Source organism: Lissotriton vulgaris, chromosome 8 (assembly GCF_964263255.1).
Source record: "Lissotriton vulgaris chromosome 8, aLisVul1.2, whole genome shotgun sequence".
NCBI classification, from domain to species: Eukaryota; Metazoa; Chordata; class Amphibia; order Caudata; family Salamandridae; genus Lissotriton; species Lissotriton vulgaris.
In genome coordinates, this window is record NC_141696.1 from 1,126,180,630 (window position 1) to 1,126,200,653 (window position 20,024).

General features: G+C 43.6%; 1 protein-coding gene across 4 annotated transcripts in view; it reads right to left on the minus strand.

The window, feature by feature from the left end:
• The window catches only part of PHF11 (PHD finger protein 11), a 534,242-nt gene that overhangs the window by 471,383 nt on the left and 42,835 nt on the right, over window positions 1-20,024 (minus strand). For all 4 annotated transcript variants that reach the window (XM_086934974.1, XM_086934973.1, XM_086934971.1 and 1 more), the window contains exon 2: window positions 2,970-3,074. In XM_086934974.1, the coding sequence (XP_086791100.1) occupies window positions 2,970-3,074 (105 nt within the window). The remainder of the gene's footprint in view (window positions 1-2,969; window positions 3,075-20,024) is intronic.

Here is a 20,024-nt window from a genome sequence, read left to right on the forward strand (position 1 = left end):
AAGTGCTCTATCTCTGCAGATGTTTTGTTCCAGAAGTTTTTTAATAGGTTAATAGAAAATCTGCTCTGAAATATGCACATGAATACTTACAATTAACAAAACAAATCAAGGCCCCAAACCTTGCTCTAGCATACTGTTGGTTTACAGAGAATCTATTTCCAAAGTAAATACAAATACAGAGCTTTCTGATTATGTTGGTATAAACAAAAGTACTTGACAAGGAGCCATATGTTGCCTATAGTTTTCTATCTGGCATTGGAATCGCTGGGCACATAAATTGGGTTAAACTGTAGCTTTACAGGGATAAAGGCTTCTTCTAGGGAAAATTATTAATGTTCATTGATGATGTGTTACTTGTTACTAACATTAGCGATCCAACACAATCACTAAACTCCCTATTATCTCGTCTGTGTATAGCAATTTAGGCCTCTACCCATGTTAATTGGATAAAATCCAGATTAATGCATATTTCTGAGAGTTGACTAAGCAGGAATACAATTACCTTCCATTTCTCCTCACACCATAAGAATATACTAATGCTCAACACATGAGAACAGGAGTTGGACAGATGCTTTTAAATTGCATTTTCATATTAGGGAATTATGCCCTTTCCAGTCGAGACTGCTTAATCAGCCAGCAGGGAGATAGATACCAGGGTCCCTTTTAGGTCTTGGCCTAGCGTATACTGCGCAGCAGTGTTGCGCAGCCGAGATTTAATGTTTTCCTAGAGTGGGGTTTGAACCCGCCCCTCTTCTCCATTGGCTGTCTTCCTAAACGGAGGCCAGCCATTGAAGGAGAGGGGCATCAATCCGTTCAAGCCCCGTCTTTTTGGGATAGAGGGGTGTGTTTTTTGTTTTCTTTCCCTCCCTGACGTCATAGGCCCAAAACACGCCCCCCATCACGCTGCCTGCAAGCACAAGTCGGCTATCTGATTGGTTGACAACTACCAAAAGACACTACCATTGGTGTTCGTGATTAACCAATCAGAGGGCCGACTGGCGCATGCAGGCAGCGTGAGCAGCTCTCCTCTCTTGTTTCTGTTAAGACTTTCTATTCACAAGAACTATATGACACATGTCTAGCAACCTTTTAATGCTTCAGGGCACGACTCAGTGATGGTAATGGGCGCGCGTGAAAAACTTTCATTTTCAATGATTTCATCTGTTCGGAAATGCCGAAAAATCTATATCGAGGCACGTGCTGGGACCCGATGTTTTGTAAGTTTGCAGCCTACAATGCGTGCAGTAGAGGTGGGGCGCCGTTTGCATCAGTAACGTAATCTATTAAAAACCGAACAGTGAGCAGAATCGGGCAGCGCGCATGAATTAGCACAGCTAAATTCATGAGCTACAAGCAGGCGACGTTCGTGCGTCACAGTGATTGTGCATGCGCCATTTAAAACTAAGCTTGTGTCCAGTTAAGCGCTAGGAAGTTATGTACGTTTTCACTTGGGAACAAAAAAAATCATTTATGCTTGTTAATGTAACATGGACATCAACAGCGGTTAATGGGTATCCTGAAAACGATGGCAGGGAAGTAGTCCACTCCCACTGTATTGTGAATACCCCTGGTGCTTAGCTGCCGAGGTTTTAGATTGCTATGTGTGACATTTTCATAGCGTAAGTGTAACTATGAGTGACATTTCAACGACTTTGTGACAGTTTTAGCCCCGTCTATCCCTCATCTGGCACGTGAGAGGGTGTGCACAGGGGGCCCGATGGTGAGTTTTTGAGGCTTTGCCCCTCGTCTGGTGTGTGTGTGTGTGCGAGCAGGTCACTAGATGGTGTGAGTAGGCCAATGAAAGGCTTCTGAGGGTTGTAACCCAGGTCTAGTGTGCGCGCAAAGTGCACTAGATATTGTGAACTGGGCGCGCACGGGGTTCTAAAGGCTGTATCCCTTGTTGGGTATGTAAGAGGGTGTGCACAGGGCACTGGAAGGTGTGAGGGGCTGTACACATGCTTCTGGGGGGCTGTACTCCTCCTCTGGTGGTGGGGAGGGTATGCACATCGCTTTAGATGGTGTGAGGAGGCTTTGCAGAAAGCTCTGGATGGCGTATTGCTCACCTGTTGATTTGATTTAGGTGTTAAGGTAGTACTGGGTGGTGTGAAGGCATGCATTGCAGACACATCTGGAGGATGTACGCAGAGCGTATGCATTGTGTAGGCTGCGAGAGTAAGCTATTAGTATTGTAAATTACAATTCCATTAATTTTTTTTCTTGCCTCTGTTCCCTGTGGCGTTACGGGGCAGAGATGGGCGTCTGGCTGACCTAGACTGAGGAATGTCTGTGTGTGTGTATGTGTGGCTCTGTGTGGCTCTGTGTGTGTTTGTGGCTCTCTGTGTGTGTGTGTGTGTGTGGCTTTCTGTGTGTGTGGCTCTGTGTACGCTAATACTCTCTACTACTCTCTAATGATCACGTATTGGAATTGTAAATGACAATACCATTTATTTATGTTTTTAAAAAAAACAAAAAATAAAAAAAAATGCCATTTGCAATGCCAATAGCTCTAACTTTAACAAAGCTGAGGCCATTGCATTGTAAATGCTTGTTAGAAGTAGCGAGTTAACATAGTTAGACAGCAAGCACGTTGGAATTACCAGTACTGTGGGAATCAGTAATTGTTTAAGATACTCTCTTCATTTCAAGTTTTTTCCACAGGAAAAAAATGTATAATAACTGTGGATATTAATGTTTACACAGACAGAGATTTCGGCAGTTCTTTCACTAAATACTGACCCTATCCTAAGTCACATTTCTGTAGGTTCTACCGAGCAAAATGAGAATGAAGGAATTCTTTACGCGAACATTTTTTTGAAGAAGCCTCATATTCCAGAGTTGAGTGGAAACTAGTGTTTACACCCAAATCAGATTTCCTCACAGCTTGTAATGAGCGGCTGGGTGGTATTTTTATTTTCAGTTGAACAAGATTATAATAATTCTTCAAATCAAAGACTACATATTTCACTCACCAGACGGCTTCCTCTTTTTATTTCTTTTTTCACATCCTCTAAGAGAAATCCTCCAAACGAATCAAAATCCGGTGTGCACTGACTGACAAGAGGCGGTGAAAATAACTGAGACAAAAAAATGATTTGTTTAAAATATGATTTCATATTTTTGTGTTATACTTTTTGTTGTTCAACAGAATACTTAACAAAATTATGCAGTTGCCACTTTATGAATATAAAGCAACCCTAAATAAAAAAAGAAAATGTTACTTGCCTGCAACAAACGTTTTGTGTTTCAGACACTTCTAGATTCACATGCAGTGATTTTTTTTGTCTACTGTTGTTGGGCTCGCCATATCGTGTTTATTGAAATTTCAAAGTTTTGGATATTGAACATAGACTTGGTCAGAATTGCATGTGGTAACACTCATCCAAAACCCACAATTCCCACATTGCAGAATCCAGTTTTTGATGGCATCCTCGATGTCATTTTGTATTTAGTGAGGCGATGAATGTAAAGCTAAGAAGTATAGGGGAAAAACGAATCCAGAAAGCTAGCCCATCTCTTCATCAGGAAGGTGGGAGGGTCACATCTGAATGTGTAATTGACTCAAAATACAAAACTAGTTGCAGGTACGAAAACTTTTATCTTCCCTCAACATTAATCTATCCCTGACTCATTTGATGAGTAGCACTAAATACCAAATAGATTAGATCTAATTATCTTTCCCATCAGTCACAGTTTCACTTATGCTTAGTAGAGGCACGCTGTCAGGTTACTTTTAGAAGCTTTGAATAATTGGATTCTGCAATTTTCCACAGGTTTATTTTAGAAGCACATTTATTTACATTCTATTTTTAAGACTTCTTTGTTTCTCATAAGTATCATGTGATATGGTAGAGTATTTTAGCTCTCTTATCAGCCAATATGGGTTACACTTATGGGGTTAGATAATACAGGCTAGGCGTATCTATCTCATCCTTGGCAAAAGAAGTTTATTAGGTCTCGCGCCTAGCATTGCAGTGCGCAGTCCGAGACATTTAGTAGGTGAAAAATGGGGCTTGAGAGAATGAACTAGGAATCGCACACGCTCGTGCGTGTGCTCATCCTTTTGTGCCACGCGATTGGACTTTGCGTGCTTCTTGTTAACAAAGAGAGCCCGCAATAGGCCAAAGGCGGGCGCATTGCTCTGCCCATGGTCTATTGGTGTCTGTTACGTGCACCATGGCATGTGGTTTCAATTATCGTGCCCAGACACGGGCGCGATAATTAATTAAAACCACATGTGGTTGTTTTTTTTTGGTTTTTTTTGTTATCCTCATTCTGCAAATTTATGTGTAAGGAGTTGTCGGGAGCCCGTCGCTGCAACATCTATACCTTCACTGCCCCCTGGAGGCCATCCTAGGTGGGGAGTTTCCCTTTGACTGTAGTTTTAGTTTGGGGTCCCCTTGGTCCTTTACCATAATCAATAATTCTGTTTATTCGTGGTGGCGGGGGTGGGGGGGGGGGGGGGAGCTAGCTAGTTGTCCTGGCTACTCGGTGGGAATGTTTCCCGTCTGAATTATTGTCATCGCGTAATCATTGGATTTTATTTTTCCTGGAGTCAAGTAAAAACTTAGGTGTTTGTTAGGTGGTGGTCTTCCCAAATTTCCCAGAAACTATATTTTTTACTGGGTTTTCCTTTCCTATCAAGTTTGTTTATTCTTAAGATCGAGTTCAACCAGTCCTCATGTGATGGTGGTGTTGGTTTTACCCAGTTTATGTATATCTCTCTCCTTGCCAATAAAATCAACACAAACAGCAGGTTTTCCTGTTTTTTTGTTAACTTACCCATATCATTTGTATTATCAATCCCAAAGATGATGAGGTTTATACTTACATCCAGTTGTTTTCTCAATACCATGCTTATCGTCTTACCAACTTCCTGCCAGAAGGAATCAAGGTGAGGGCATTGCTGGAACATGTGTATGTTATTTGCCTTCTCCATTCCACATTCAGGGCAGGTCTTTATATTGGCTCCCTTGAACTTGTATAGTCTTTTAGGGGTCCAGTAGGCCCTGTGTATAGTGAATGAGTGGTTTCTTTTTAAGGCAGACAGTTTTACAGTGGTGCAGCATTTCTCCAAAGATCTTCACCACATGTTATTTAAATCCAACTCTGGCAAGTCTTTCCTCCAGATTGTTTCTGGGATCAGAAAGTTTTCTTCCACGGCTGTTATAAGGGCCCAGTACCATCGAGATACTTCTTTTTTTATGGGCGGATCTTTCATCATCTCTTTCTCTAGTTCTTCGTTTCTCCTTTTTTTTCCGTAAGTGATTTTGCCCAGCTAGTGAGTTGGTAATATTTGAATTTAGATAGTGAAGCATTAGAGATTGTGGTTAGTTGATCCCAGGTGATTATGGTGTTCTCTATCATCAATTGACACCACTCTTTAATTCCTGCTACTTTCAACGGGGAGGCCATGCAGTCTTTAAAGCAGTCTGGGGTGCCCAGAGATTCCCATATGGGAGCCAAGGTACTATAGTATGGTATGTTCAGCGTACTTCTTATTTGGTACCACAATTTTATTGCGGTGTTTAGAATCTTTAGTTTTATCTTTTTGAAAAATGTTGGGTGTTTCAAATTTATATAGAAAGTGATCTGTTCTTCCTGTCATGGTTTGTAAAAATTCGGGGTAGTATTGACAGCTCTTCAAGAGTGGCCTCATGTTTTTGAAGTGAAATGCTCTGTAATATTCGAATAGGTCAGGACTGGCTATCCCCCCTTGTTCTTTTTTCCTCCTTAGTTTACTCCATGTGATTCTTGTTCCTTTGGATGACCAGATTAAGCTTGTTATTTCCCCCTGGATTTTCTTCAATGCGTGCCTCTTGAATTCCAAAGGTATAGTATTGAAAAGGTAGGTAAATTTAGGTAAGATAGACATTTTTATTATATTGCATCTTCCCAAGAAGCTTAGTGGAAGACCGCCCCATACTTTAAGTAGTTTTCTAGTTTCTCCAGCGATTCTGTTGAGGTTTATCTGGGGCACTTTTTCGAGGTTTTTAACCAGGCTAATCCCCAAGTATTTTATTTTATCTCTGGAATATGGGATGTTGAATTGCGTGTTCCAGATCATAGCCTCGGTCTTTGCCTGATTGGTCTGATACCCTGACACTTTCCCAAAGTTAGTTAGCGTTTCTTCTATTGCTGCAACAGAGTTTTGGAAATTGTCTGTAAATACCATCAGGTCGTCCGCATAATAAAACAACATTTTTGGTCCATCCGTGGTGTTTAAAGGGCGATATTGAGCTATGATTTCTAAGGCTGCTTGCTAGGGGCTCAATGTAGAGGTTAAAAAGTAGTGGCGATAACAGGCATCCTTGTCGTGTTCTTCTTCTGTTTTCGATGTTTTCGGTGAGGTTCCTGTAATTAATATCTTAGCTCTTGTTTTTTTGTATATTTCCTCCACCATGCGAATAAAGGACTCCCCTAGATTATATTTGCTGATAGCCCTGCTCAAGAATGTCCAGTTGACTCTGTCAAATGCTTTGGCAGCATCGAAGGTGATTATTGTTAGTGTTTTTTTTTCACGATGGCTATGTCTATTGCACCAAAGAGTTTGTGTGTTATTTCCTGTATTTGTCTCCCTTTCACGAAGCCCTTTTGGTCTGGGTTGATCAGCTTTGTCATTACTGTTGCTAGCCTTTTTGGCATGATCTGCATAAAAATGTTGTAATCGCAATTCAGCAGTGATATAGGTCTACAAGATTCACAGATTGTTGGTTTTTTTCCCGGTTTTAAAATGATGCAGATAGTTGCATCATTCCAGGAGTCATGGATTTTATCTTTACCCTTGTAGATTACATTTAGTAACTCCGTTATTGGTGGAGCCAAGGTCTCCCTTAGATTGATGTAAAGCTCATTGGGGAAGGAAGCGGCATCCGGGCCTGCTGCTTTCCTCTTTTCAACCCTCTTATCACGTCTCCTACTTCTTCGATTGGGATTTCTGCATTCAGTTCTTCTTTTTCTTCTTCCGATAAAGATGGAAAAGGCTGGAGATCCAGATAATTTCCCAGCTGTTCCTCAGTAGGGTTCATGTCTTCGTTATATAGATTGGAAAGTTCACAAAACTCCTGCATTATAATTGTGTCTTCAGAGCTTGGTTCTATTTGATTATACTGTTAGATGCTGGAAACTTTGTTTCTGGTTTGATCAGTCTTTGTTTTCCACGCCAACATTTTGCTGCATCCTTCTCCATATTCGTGGTTTGATAATTTGCTGGCTTCCCATTTTCTCCTCACTTTACTCTCAAGAAGATCTGTTGGTTTTTCTTTTTGTTTTTGCCCTTCCTTTTCTAGTTCTTCTTTAGAGCTTGAAATAATCTCTGCTGCTATTTGTATATTGAGTAGTTTTATATCATTCTCCAAGTCTCTTATTTCTTGCTTTATAACTTTGGATCTATATGCCCCCATGCTTAACAGCTTTCCCCTGATTACTGCCTTGTATGTACCCCAGGTGTTTTGTTTCGAGGTGCCAGCTTTGTTATTCTCAAAGAAGTTGACTGTCTCAACCCGGAGTTCTTCTATTAACTGTGGGTCTAATAGTATAGTATGATCAACAGTCCATCTGGGTTGTGAGTTGTTATTTGTCGTTTGCAATGTGAGTTGGACTGCGGAATGGTCGGCAGGTGAGCCAGCAGATGCTCTATTCTCCTGACATTGCCTAGTAGACTCCTATTTATTAAGAAGTAGTCAAGTAGTCAAGGCCTGTCTTTTGTCGCCCTTCTCTTTCCACATATACATCAGGTCCAAATCTTTTGTGTAGTGTCCTAACCACTCCCTCATATTTGGCAGGTTTGCTTGCCTTCCTGGAGGGGATCTATTCACTTTAGGGTCTAGAATTAGGTTATAGTCGCCCCCTAAAATTATCGGGGAAGTTGCTGATATGAGCTGCGTATAGAGTTTTTGAAGGAGGGTTGGGTCGTCTGTATTTGGATCGTAGTAGCCTGCTACGGTGAAGATATTATCAGATATTCTTACTCTTGTTATTGCCCATCTTCCTTTATTGTCTACTTCCGTGTGTTCTATCTTGGCTTTGAGCGATTTTTAAAAAATTATTGCTATGCCTTTAATGTTGCACTCTTGGTTAGTGCATACATAGGTATCGACCCAGCTAAGATTTTTCATTATTTGATCCCATTCTGATTTTAGGAGGTGCGTCTCCTGCAGTATGATTATCTCGCTATCTATTGACTTTAGGCATTCAATGATCCTCCTCCTTCCATTAATGGTTCTAAGGCCATTGATGTTCCAAGAGAGTATATTAAGTTCTTTGGGGTTTGTCATCATCTTCTTATGTTATTTTGGAAGGTGCATGGCTTAATTTGTGTTTGCAGGCCCCGTATACTCCTATTGTTTTCATTAGTGAGGACATTTATTCTGTTTTTTTCCCTAGTTTGCTCCCCACCCGTGTTCTCTTTTTATTTTGAATTTGTGTTTTTTTATGAGATTCGTCTTCTTTTTGGGTGGTATTGTTCACCCTCTTTAAGCTCCATACTTCGCCTAATTTGAAAGCTTCACCTTTCTTATTTCATGTTGCGGTCCGCAATTGATCCTTAATGTGCTCCAGAAATATTTCGACCTCCTTGGGGTCCATGATGTTGTACATTTTGTTTCTCCACATGAACCTCAGGGCTGCAGGGAACTTCATTTGAACTGTATCTCTGAGAGACTTTAGTTCTTGCATGTGCTGTCCCTATTCCCACTGCCTGTCCTGGGTAGCTTTGGACATATCTGAGCGGATTCTGAAAGACCAATTATCCTTATCGAAAGTGCCTTTTCTTAAGGCCTCACTTAAGATTCTTTCAAGGTGTATGTTTTAAAATTAATTAAAATTTTCCTTGGTGTTTTCCTCTCTTTATTTTTACCAAAAGGTCACGGTGTGCCCTCTGTATGTCGTCTGCCAGATCAGTCTCTTTGGCCCAAGGGAAGTATTCTTCTAGAAGTGACACAATGAACTTTTTAGTGTCCGTCCCTTCCAGATTCTCTGGAACATTCAAGATTCTCAAATTGTTTCTTCTTGCCTAGTTTTCTAGCGATTCAAGTTTCTCTTTCAAGGTTTTATCGCTGTCTCTTAAAGTTCTGATTTCCTTTTGGTTAGTTTCCACTTCTGCTTAGAGCTTCTACTTCTGTTTCCACAACTGTCACTCTTTCTCCTAGTGCATTAAATTTGCGGTCAAGTGTCTCGCATACCTCCTGGATCTTACCTTGATTGGCTTCTGATACTGCCAATTTCTCTCTCATTTCTCCCAGCATCTTATCCATAAACTTCTCCATAAACTTCTCCGTTTGACTTGGGGCTGGTTGTTCTTCCACCATGTTTCCTACTGGTCGTGCTGCTGTAGATTCACCAGATTTTGCCATAGTGGAACCTCCAGGTATATCGGCTTGTGGGTGTGTATGTGTAGCCGTCTCTTTCTCTTTGCTCATACCCGAGCTATTATCACCTGCTGTTGTGATATTATGTTCCACTACAGGGAGGAAGTTTGTGTTTATGGTGGAGTCCGCGTTAAGTGTAGTGAATTTGCTATTCTCTTGTGGTGCGGGGTGGTTACCCTTCGTTTGGACCTGCTGTTGAACTTTGAAGAAGGATCTTAGGGAGGGGGTCACTCTGATTTTTGGTTCTATCTGGTCTTTCCCCAGGTCTTTCCCCTTTGACGTTTTGCCTCTTATTTTGAGTGTTTGGAGGTCTAAATTAGGATTCCCTTTTGGCTTCCTTTTTTTGCTTCTAGGGGTCACACTCTGCTTTAAAGGAGGGAGTAAGCTGTGTTTGAAGAACTGTCTGTTCCTGAGGCAGTAACTTGATCTTGTGTTATTGCCTTGATTGGGTTCTGCTGCTGTTTCAATTAGGTTTGGACCTACTGGGGGGGAATCGAGTTCCCCCCCCCCTAGCCTCCCAGATTGCGTGCGGGGCCGCAGCCTCTTTTCCCTCCGTAGTTTGCTTGCTCCCTCTACAACCATCAAGTAAGTCCAGTGAAGCAACACCTTCTCCTCCCCCCCACCAGGTACCTTGTACATAGGCGAGTGTGTGGTCCTCCGATCCGGTCCCGCTGAATTTCGCCGTTCTCTGGGGCCACCAAATATCCTCAGCTTCTCCGGGGGCAGTATGGGGATCGTTGTAGTCGTTGTTGATCTGCCCCTGTTACTGCTTACTTTGCCTGGCTTTACTGGCTTTACTCCGCCAGCGCTTCCTTTTTGACCTCGGAACTGAAAGGTCCGTGTTTCAGTTGACACGGCGGTGCATGTGGTGGAAGCAGCCACTCCTGCCCCGGAACAGGAAGGGGATCCTTCCGGCAGCCCTCCTGCAGTCTCTGCTCGCCTCTGCCGTGGCCGCCCAGAGCACGTCGTTAGCGCGCAGTGCAAAGCGGCTTTCACCGCGACTCCGTTCGCGCTGCCTCCCGCTGGGGTACGGGGTAAGGGGCTTTGCATTCCGAAACTCCTCAAAAAGCTCGTATTTTATTCTTTCTGCATTCCTAAGTCCATGATTATGTTTCCTCCTTTTGCCAACTGCGGTTTTGCGGTGGATCCTACTGCGTTGAAAGATCACCGCAACATCTGGGTCACAGAAACGGGATGAACTGCATCAACTGAAAGAACTGAGGAAGTTTTTCCGGATTACACTATCCCCGGTACATCCAGGTACCTACTCTGACCCAGGAAGAAAGGCGCTCTAGTGCAAACAAGACAGGTTATGTTATGTTATCATTATTTATAAAGCGCGACAATTACCCGAAGGTGTCCTGGTGCTAAACCACTAATTCTCTGAGATCCAGGCGTGCTATCTGGGATCAGTGAGTGAACAACCAAGTCTTAAGGCTTCTCCAAAAAGTGAGTAGGTCTGTGGCATTTCTTAAAAATGGGGGAAGCTCGTTCCAGGCTTTGGCTGCACAAAAAAGGAAACTTTTCCCTCCCCATGTAGACTTTTTAATAGATGGCACAGTCACAAGCTTGGCTCCTTCGGAGCGCAGGGTTCTGCTACGTGTATACCATTGTAATTTCTGTTTTAGGAAATCAGGTCCTGTCCCCTGTAGTGCCTTAAACACCATACTCGGAGATTTAAAACGTACTCGATGCTTGACTGGCAGCCAGTGAAGTTTCTTTAATTCCTTGGAAATAGATACGAATTTGGGCGTGCCTGTAATCGTTCTGTAGCATCTGAAGTTTGTTTGCGAAGCGTTGCTGAATATTTAAATACAAGCCATTGCAGTGGTCCAGTCTAGACAACACGAGGGCTGTAATTACAGTTCGCTGACAGGTTATAGACAGAAAGGGCAGTATTTTCTTGATCATTTTGATTAAAAAATGGATGGAAGAAGCCATAGCATTGATTTGGTTTCTAAAACTAAGTTCATGTCGATGATGACTCCTAAATTCTTTCACTTTCACTTATAGGAACAGGAGGCGATCCCATATCTTTAGGCCACTATCTAGAGGTCCAAAAGTTAGGGTCATTACCAAACAGGATGACCTCAGTCTTCTCAGAGTTCAATTTTAGACAATTCTGTGACATCCATGTTCCAATTACTGCCATGCAATCGTGGAACCTGTCTTCAATTCCTGAAGTCTGACCAGGCCGCAGAGCCACCACTATTTGTGTGTCGTCTACATATGAAGTAAAACTGAAAACAAATGACCTAATCAGGGTCGCTAATGAGATAACATAAACATTAAAAAGAGTAGGACTAAGAGAGTACCCCTGGGGTACTCCACACGGCAGTGAAAAGGGCTTAGAACTAAAATTACCCAATGCCACCGCCTGAGATCTGTTTGACAAAAAAGATCTAAGGAGGTCATGGGCTTTGCCTTGGATACCACATTCAGCCAAACGGTCCATCAGAACATCATGATGGACCGATTTGCCTCCCCTGTCCACAGCTTCTCTGATCTCCTCTGTAGATTTTATCAATGCAGATTCAGTACTATGCCCTTTTCTGAACCCAAATTGAGTTATGTCCAGAGCATCTTTCCCAATTAGAAAAGTGCTGACCTCTAGATTCATATTTTTCTCGACCAATTTTGCTGGTAACGGAAGACGGGATATGGGTTGGAAATTATTTGGTTCCTTTGGGTCCAGGTTGGGCTTTTTCAGTAGGGCAGAATCTAAGCCGATTTCCAGGGCCTAGGGAAGAGTCCGACATCAAACATTGCATTAAACAGGTGAAGCCATTGTCCTGAGTGGTTAACCCTGACTACAAAGGAGGGAGGGGGGTTCAGCCTAATAGTGGCTATTCGTATCAACCTCAGTGAAGAAACCATCGTCCACTCAGGACTTTTGGGCGCTACCTTTCTTGTCATTTGCACACAGATGATCCCCCTAAGGAGAAAAAGGGGATTGCTACGACGTGTAATGGCTGTACACTTTTCATCCTTGGTTTGACTTTGACTGAAATGGATGTGGATGACTTCAACGCCAAACTGAATAAAGTATGGTATCCCAACGAAGATGGGGACCCACAAGCAAAGGGGACCGTCTTGGAGATGGAGAATATAGTAGAGGAAATGCAGCAACAAAATATGTGTATCGAAACTCTGGATCGGCTAAAGGAAATAGGCCACCTGTTATCTCTGTTGTTCTGACTATTGGCACCCTCTGTGTACAGAGTACTTGCAATTGCTAGTGGGTCACAGTAACTGCTGCAAATGTCCACAAGGGGCCAAAGCAGTATCCTCGCATCGTGTCATACTTATTTTGTTTGTAGGGCTAAGGCATACTACTTCCTACCTTCAGGCAGGTAGGGGGTGGGATAGCTATCATCTTTAACAGAGAACTCAAATGCACTTTGGAATCTGTATCGATTCCAGACTGTGAAGCGGGTCTTTTTAAAATCTCTTTGAACCCCAATTTTACAATGTCAGGCCTTCTGATTTATCGACCTCCAGGCAACCCTTCTCAATGGGTATCAAACTTTGCAAATCTTATTACTCCCTACTATATGTCATCAAGCAATTTTTCCCTGCTGGGTGATTTAAATCTGCACCTGGAAGATCCCACCATCCCCTCATGCTCTAATCTGTTGGAAGACCTAGCAGCACTAAATTTGTCTATAATAAATTCTAGCCCTACTCACATAGCGGGCCACCTGTTGGACCCCATAATATCCAACATCAGGGAACTTACGTGCATTGCCACCTTACCTTCCGGCTGGTCCGACCACCATCTTATTAATTTTAGCATTACCTTTCCACCCTCCCCCAGTTTGGAACAAAACACCGACGCCACATACAGAAAAAATTGGAAGTTAGTAGACATTGATGCATTAAATGCGGCACTAAAACAAAACCCTCCAAGCCTAAACTCCAACATGGACTGCGTAGCAACTGAAACACAAAACTGGCTAACTAATGCAGCAAACAAATGTCTGCCTTCTACTCGCACCAAAGGGAGTAGGCATCGTCCTCCGGCCCCATGGTTTAATGATAGCCTTAAAATTGAAAAATCAAAATGCAAAGTACTAGAACGCAAATGGCGTAAAAAGTACGACTCCAATGCTAAAAGAAGCTATCATGAAGCCAGGAATCATTATCACGCTGCCTGCACAAAAGCGAGAGCTGCTTTTGTCTCTAAAACAATTATCGAAGCAACTAACATGCCTAAAACTCTCTTTTCCAAAGTCAAGGAATTGGCGGGCGCACATACCACAGCTGCTGCACCCCCACTAAGCACACAACAATGCCAGGCGTTAGCATGTTTCTTTACTGAGAAAATCGATAAAATTATCTCAGACATTTAGACAAAAAATTTTGATCCAGACCTTCCCCCTCCTTCTGACCCAATATTGACTCAACCCACTTCTCTGGGTGAAAATTTACTGGAATCCTGGCCGACTCTTTCAATAGAAAAATTGAAAGGAATCCTAAAAACTGTTAAATCCGGCTCCCCTAGGGACCCCATCCCTATTAAAATTATTAAAAAATTGGATGACCAGTCTTTGGAAATCATTGCCAATCTCCTAAACTCATCCCTCGACCTCGCCACTGTTCCAGCCTTATGGAAGCATGCTATGGTGACACCCCTTCTGAAAAAGCCAACTGCCAACCCAGAAATACTGGCCAATTATAGACCCATATCCCTGCTCCCAGCTTTTTCTAAATGCCTTGAGAGACACGTACACTCTACTTTAGCCACTTTTGCAGAAGAAAATTCCCTACTCCATCCTTCGCAATCTGGCTTCAGGGCTGGTTTCTCGACTGAAACCGCCCTGTTAGGTGTCACTGAACACATCAGAAAACTTCTTGACCAAGGCCAGACGGTCGCACTAGTGTTATTGGACCTAAGTGCGGCGTTCGACACCATCTCCCATGAAACTCTCATTAAAGAGCTATATACAAATGGTGTAAGAGGAAAGGCTCTGGATTGGATCAAATCTTTCCTGTCAAATAGAACCTTTCAGATCGCATCTGCACAAGCCGTGTCAGACACCTTACCTGCATCACATGGAGTGCCTCAGGGGTCCATCCTGAGCCCTCTATTTTTCAATATTTATCTTAAACCTCTGGCCGATCTTGTTGAAAAGTTAGGTCTAACGCTTATGAACTACGCCGACGACACCCAAATCATTTTTTCCCTATCTGAATCTTGTCCCCACTCCCCTTCGTTACTTAAGGAAGGACTATTAAAAATACTGAACTGGATGACAACAAACCAGTTAAAACTGAACGGCGACAAGACGGAAATACTGATTTTGGGAAAGGATCAAGCTCTCTGGAACCCTGCACATTGGCCGGACCAGATGGGCGCTTTTCCTACCCCGGTGTCCCATGCTCGAAATCTGGGCTTTATACTGGACAATGCCTTATCCAGGAACAAACAGGCCAGTAAAGTAACCAGCCTTTGTCTCACCATAGCTAAATGGTTGAGGAAGATCCTGTGAATGTTGCCAGTGTCAACGCAAAAGACCGTAACTCAATGCCCTTATCACATCAAGGCTTGACTACGGCAACATCCTCTATTTGGGCGCAAACAAATCTGTGATCGGACGACTACAGGTAGCGCAAAACGCTGCGGTCAGACTCCTCTGCAATATTCCGAAGAACTCTGGAGTCTCGAACCATCGTCGGAATCTTCATTGGCTCAGGATCGAGAGCAGAATCCGTTTCAAGGCCCTGAACTACATGTTCAGAATAAAAGCAGGAACAGCACCAAAATATCTCCAATCTCTTGCCTGCCTCTACACGCCCAAGAGAAACCTCCGGTCACAGACAGCAGCCTGTTTCTGCATACCAAGGTTTAAACGTGCAAGAACAGGTGGCAGATCCTTTGCCTATCTGGGACCCTCCCTTTGGAACACGCTTCCCCCTTGTATCCGGAAGGAAGAAAACTATTGTAGGTTCAGAAAGCTTGTAAAGACCTGGCTGTATGAACAATAACCACTTAACAGTCACCTCCTTTCTCTGCCCTCAATCTAGCTGTGTCTAGGCGCCGGGAAACCCTTTTTGGGTAGCTGTTGCGCCCTATAAATTGATAAAATAAATAAATAAATAAATAAGGCTGGTCTGGTACCTGTTACATAGCCTTCCTTTTGCCACCTGTATTTCTGGCTCCCCCAACATACCACCAAGATTTGCAATTGTTCAATCACCACGTAGGTAGTAGTAGAAAACGTGTCATCGATGTCTCTGTAGTCGATCAGACAGAGCCCACATGGGAACAATATACAGACTTTAATAAAGGATTTTTCTTCTTCGTTGGCCCAGTACAAAACAGCAAAACTGGTCCGCACCTCACTCGTACAATGAAGGCAGTGATTAATCAGACAACTGCAGCATTAGGAAACTTGACCGAAGAACAAGCATCAATCCACATGGTCACTTTACAGAATAGACTTGTTCTAGATGTTGTCTAGCTGACCGTGGTGGAGCATGCCGTGTCATCGTATCCAGCTGCTGTGTTTTCATACCGGACAATTCACCATATGTCTATGCGGCCATCTCCAAACTACACAAGATAGCTACCGAAATACATCAACACCCAGGAACATGGACTTGGACTGGGTGGTTTTGGAACTTCCTTTCAGTTTGGGGGTTGAAAGTATTATCAGTCCTGTTCATATTAGTAGCTATTATCTTCTCTTATTTGTGTGTTCATTGTGGACCAATGAACTGTTCACTCTGTACTTCAGCCTGTACTGCCTGCATACCGTCTAAAGCAAATGTCCAAAATGTAAATGCCCGCTTAGCAGCAGAACGAGAAATACATAGGCTAATGATAATAGATGTTGAAGATGTATGCTATGCCCCTTAGAAGGGACAAAAACTGTCTAAGCTTATGCTAAAAGGGTCGTCTGTGGAAAAGTGTAAATTCTATGTTAGCATAAGCGGCAGCCATTTTGTCTGTTGCGTCCATTTAGTTTCTGTTGTGTTCATTTTACTCTCTGCGTTTGCCTTTTCACCCAGCCTGTATCCTTAACTTTAGGTGACCTCTCTGACATGGTCAATCTGATGTAAGTGCTGGGGGGCTGCAGCTGACGGTGCACCTGGTCTTAGATGTTATCAAATGATTTCTTCTCTACGGCCATAAACATTTCTTACTCCCCCTCCTCATCTCCTGACCTCCTAGTCACCCATCTGCTCTTGTTTGCCTGTAGCTATTTCCGGGTTTAAACCTGTTCCCTCCAGTTTACCTTCCCATGCGATTACACTGCAACAAACTATATATAAGGGGGATGGTTTTTGTGGTCAATTTACTTCCTCCCACAGCACTTCAGAGTGTTGTCCAGGCGCAGCCCCGCTCATGAGTGTTTCATAAACTTCTCCCTTTAACCCTTTCGCTGCGGCGGCTATTCCGCCGCAGCGCTAACAGGGCGGGGCGGCCGCGCGGCGGCCGCATGCTGGTGACAGAACCGCTCCGTCACCAGCCGCGGTTGAGCTGTGCTCATGACGGAGCGGTTCCGTCATGGCCCGCCCCGCTCAATAGAAAGCGCCGCGCAGGCGCGGCTGCAAGGACATGACGGAACGGCTCCGTCATCAGCACAGCGCCACCGCAGCGGATGACGGAGCGGTTCCGTCGTCAGCAGGGGAGGGGTTAAAAAGAAAGCTGGACAGAGTGTCTAAGCTCAAGCTTGGTGGAGGAAGGGCACTAAAAAAAAAAACCAAAGGAACACAAAATGATCCTACTCAGGGAACTAAAACACAGTGAAATAACCATCACTGCCTCTCGCTAGCCTGGGAACTGAGGTTAAGTGCAATAGGGACGCCTCTTCGCTGAGGCAGTGCGCTATATAAAAAGAATTAACATAACATAACATTTACCCAAACTCTCCCTTCTGTCTGTCATTTCACGTCCTCAAAGTGTCAAATATCATGTAACGTTGCTTTCAACCATGTCTCAGAAATAATAGAGTGCTCTGTCACTCAAAAGACAGCATACTGACGCTATTGAGACTGCAGACTAGGAAACTGTACTTGGTACAACAAGGGAGGGACAGGGGACCCAGTTAAATTAAGTAGTGACAAAGAGTGCCAGGTACAAAAAAGAGCCAGATTTTCAGGCTCATTTTAAAGTTGACGTTATTGACTTTAAATGTAAGTGGACCAGGAAGTTGATTCCAGGTTTTGGCACCTCAGGCCATGAACAATTTCCCACCCTGGGATTTCAATCTTAAATTTGGGAGTTTTAGAAAATTGGCGTTGGAGGATCTTAACACTCTTGGAGTCTTATGGTGGGAGAATCGAGCGGTGAGGTATTTAGGGCCAGTGGAATGAAAACCTCTGAATTCCAGGACGAGGCTCTTAAATAGGAGTCCTTTGTGGATTGGCAGCCAGTGCAGTCTTATAAGTGCTTCAGAAGTCGAACTCTGTTTAGGGAGTTTGAGCACTAGTCTGGCCGCCACATGCTGTATCATCTGAAATTTCTGAAGCAGCTGCTTTGAACTTTCAGCATAAAGGCTATTACAGTAGTCAAATCTGAAAGTAATTCATGCAAAGGCAACTGTTTTCCTTGCAGCTAGCCGAAAGTAATCGAATAATTTTTCAAAGAGATTTAATTAGAGAGTGAAACAAATGCTGGCCACTGCTACAGATTGTGAGTGGAAGGAGAGAGCGTTGCAGAATTTGGCTTCCAGATTTTTTGCTACTGCAACTGTTGCAGGTTGGGGGAGGGCAGAGTTGGGCCACCATTGTGAAGGTAAAAACAGATGGATCAAAGGTAGTGTCTGAAGGTGGAGCCCCAACAGGAAATTAGCAAGTAGTCATCTAATTCTTTACAACAGCAACAACAACAAATATACAAATAGAGGTTACCTGGTGCACCTGCCCAATCCATGACTGCCAGACTCAAGTTATAACCGCTGGATTTCTCTTTCAGAGCCAAATGTGTGCTCCTTGAATGATTTTAAGCACTGTTGCTGGATAAGCTGCTATCCAGAAACAGTGCTGTCGGACGCTAGACTGCATTACTCTGCAGATCACACTTGGGAGAAACTACCCATTCAATGCCTCTCTCTTACTGGTTAATCCCAACTACAGAGTACTTTTCCACAATCATACCAAATCCTTATTGGGGGACACTGCCAGTTCTATACCATTTTTGTTAGGAATTAAACACATTGACATGCGAGATTGCAGGGAAGTGGTCTTTTGCCCAGGTCTCTAAAACAAAACAAACAGCTATTTTTAGACGCTCCCTTACCAGAGAAAAGAGGCACGGCAGAACGTAGCCTTTGCTTGGCTTACTGTTCCGGTACCACGCCCCCTCTTCACTTCCTGGTTCCTTGCTCGAGTTCTCCGTGGCGTCCTTCGGATTTCTTCTAGGCTCCTTGGACCCTTTCCTTCCTTGATTCCTTCATTTCCCTGACCCTGCAGCAGCTAGCGCGGCTGTTACTTTGTGAGAGTGTTTTTGCCGAGCTTCTGCTTTTCTTGGTTTGAACGCGAGTGTGTTTATCGCGACTACCCTTACTTTGCTCACGCATTTTGCGGGCGTTAGTTCGCTCGTTTTCTTTTCTTGACTTCTGCTGTATGAATGGTACAGACCCTGCGAATTATTAGTTATTTAAGTGCCTCCTGTGAGAGTGAGCGCTCCGCCCTTACCTTCTTTTAGGGCCGGGTGTCTCTCCTCGTGAGTGTGTGCTGCTCCGCTGTTTCCGCCCACAACAGCCGGCCGGTGCTCCTCACATCCCCTCATTTTTATTTTTTTTGTGTCTGGTGTGAATGTCCTTCGAGGGTTCTACTCCTCATACCCCGATACTGAGTATCCTGCTTAACTTTACTGAACTCTTCGATAAAGTCCACCTGACCTACAGTTGGGGTAAGCACACCTGGAGAATCACGCATGTCAATGTCTCCTGTATGAAGGTTAGTGAATTAAGGAAATATTATGTGTATTGCCTATTTTGTTTTCTAGCCTGGACATACACCTGTGACTCCTGCTGTACCCTGCCGACCCCCTCGTATGAGGAGAGTGGTGGACACTCCTTGGGTAATTCCCTCATACTTTTAGGGGACAGTAGACAGGAGTGTGTAGCTATTCGCATTCTTGCTTCTGTGTCCTGGAGGTGTAGGGATTCTTCTTCGCTCCCGTGGAAATTGGTTATTCGCCTGACAATTTTCCTACAGATTCTACCCAGTTGTCAAGAACATATATATGATTACGCTAGCCCTCATGAAGTCCTTTACAGGATGAAACGCGTTGTCTGGGCTGAAGTGTTGAATATTGATGGAATATTAATAAAGACGTTCTTACTGGAAATCGCATGGCTCCCTCCTCTTATGTGGGCCCAAGAAGAATTTGTGTGATTTAATTGTATATTAATATGAATCTTGAGATTGTAATTGTGTAAGAAGACTTAAAGTGTTCCCTCTTTAGTAGAATTTCTTGGGCAGATGTGCGACCTCTGTTGTCCAGGCACAAACCTCTCTGGTAACCAGCCAGTAGTCCAGTTGAGATCATAACCCATGCACATATGAGGTAAACACTGCCCTCCTGTTGAGATAGGTGTCGGAGTTTCCATATGTCCACCATCTCTCGTGAGGCGTGCTGTCTGCTTATCGAGCTTTGTGGACATGTGGTCTAGTCTCAGATTCAGAGAGTCAATCTTTCGGTCA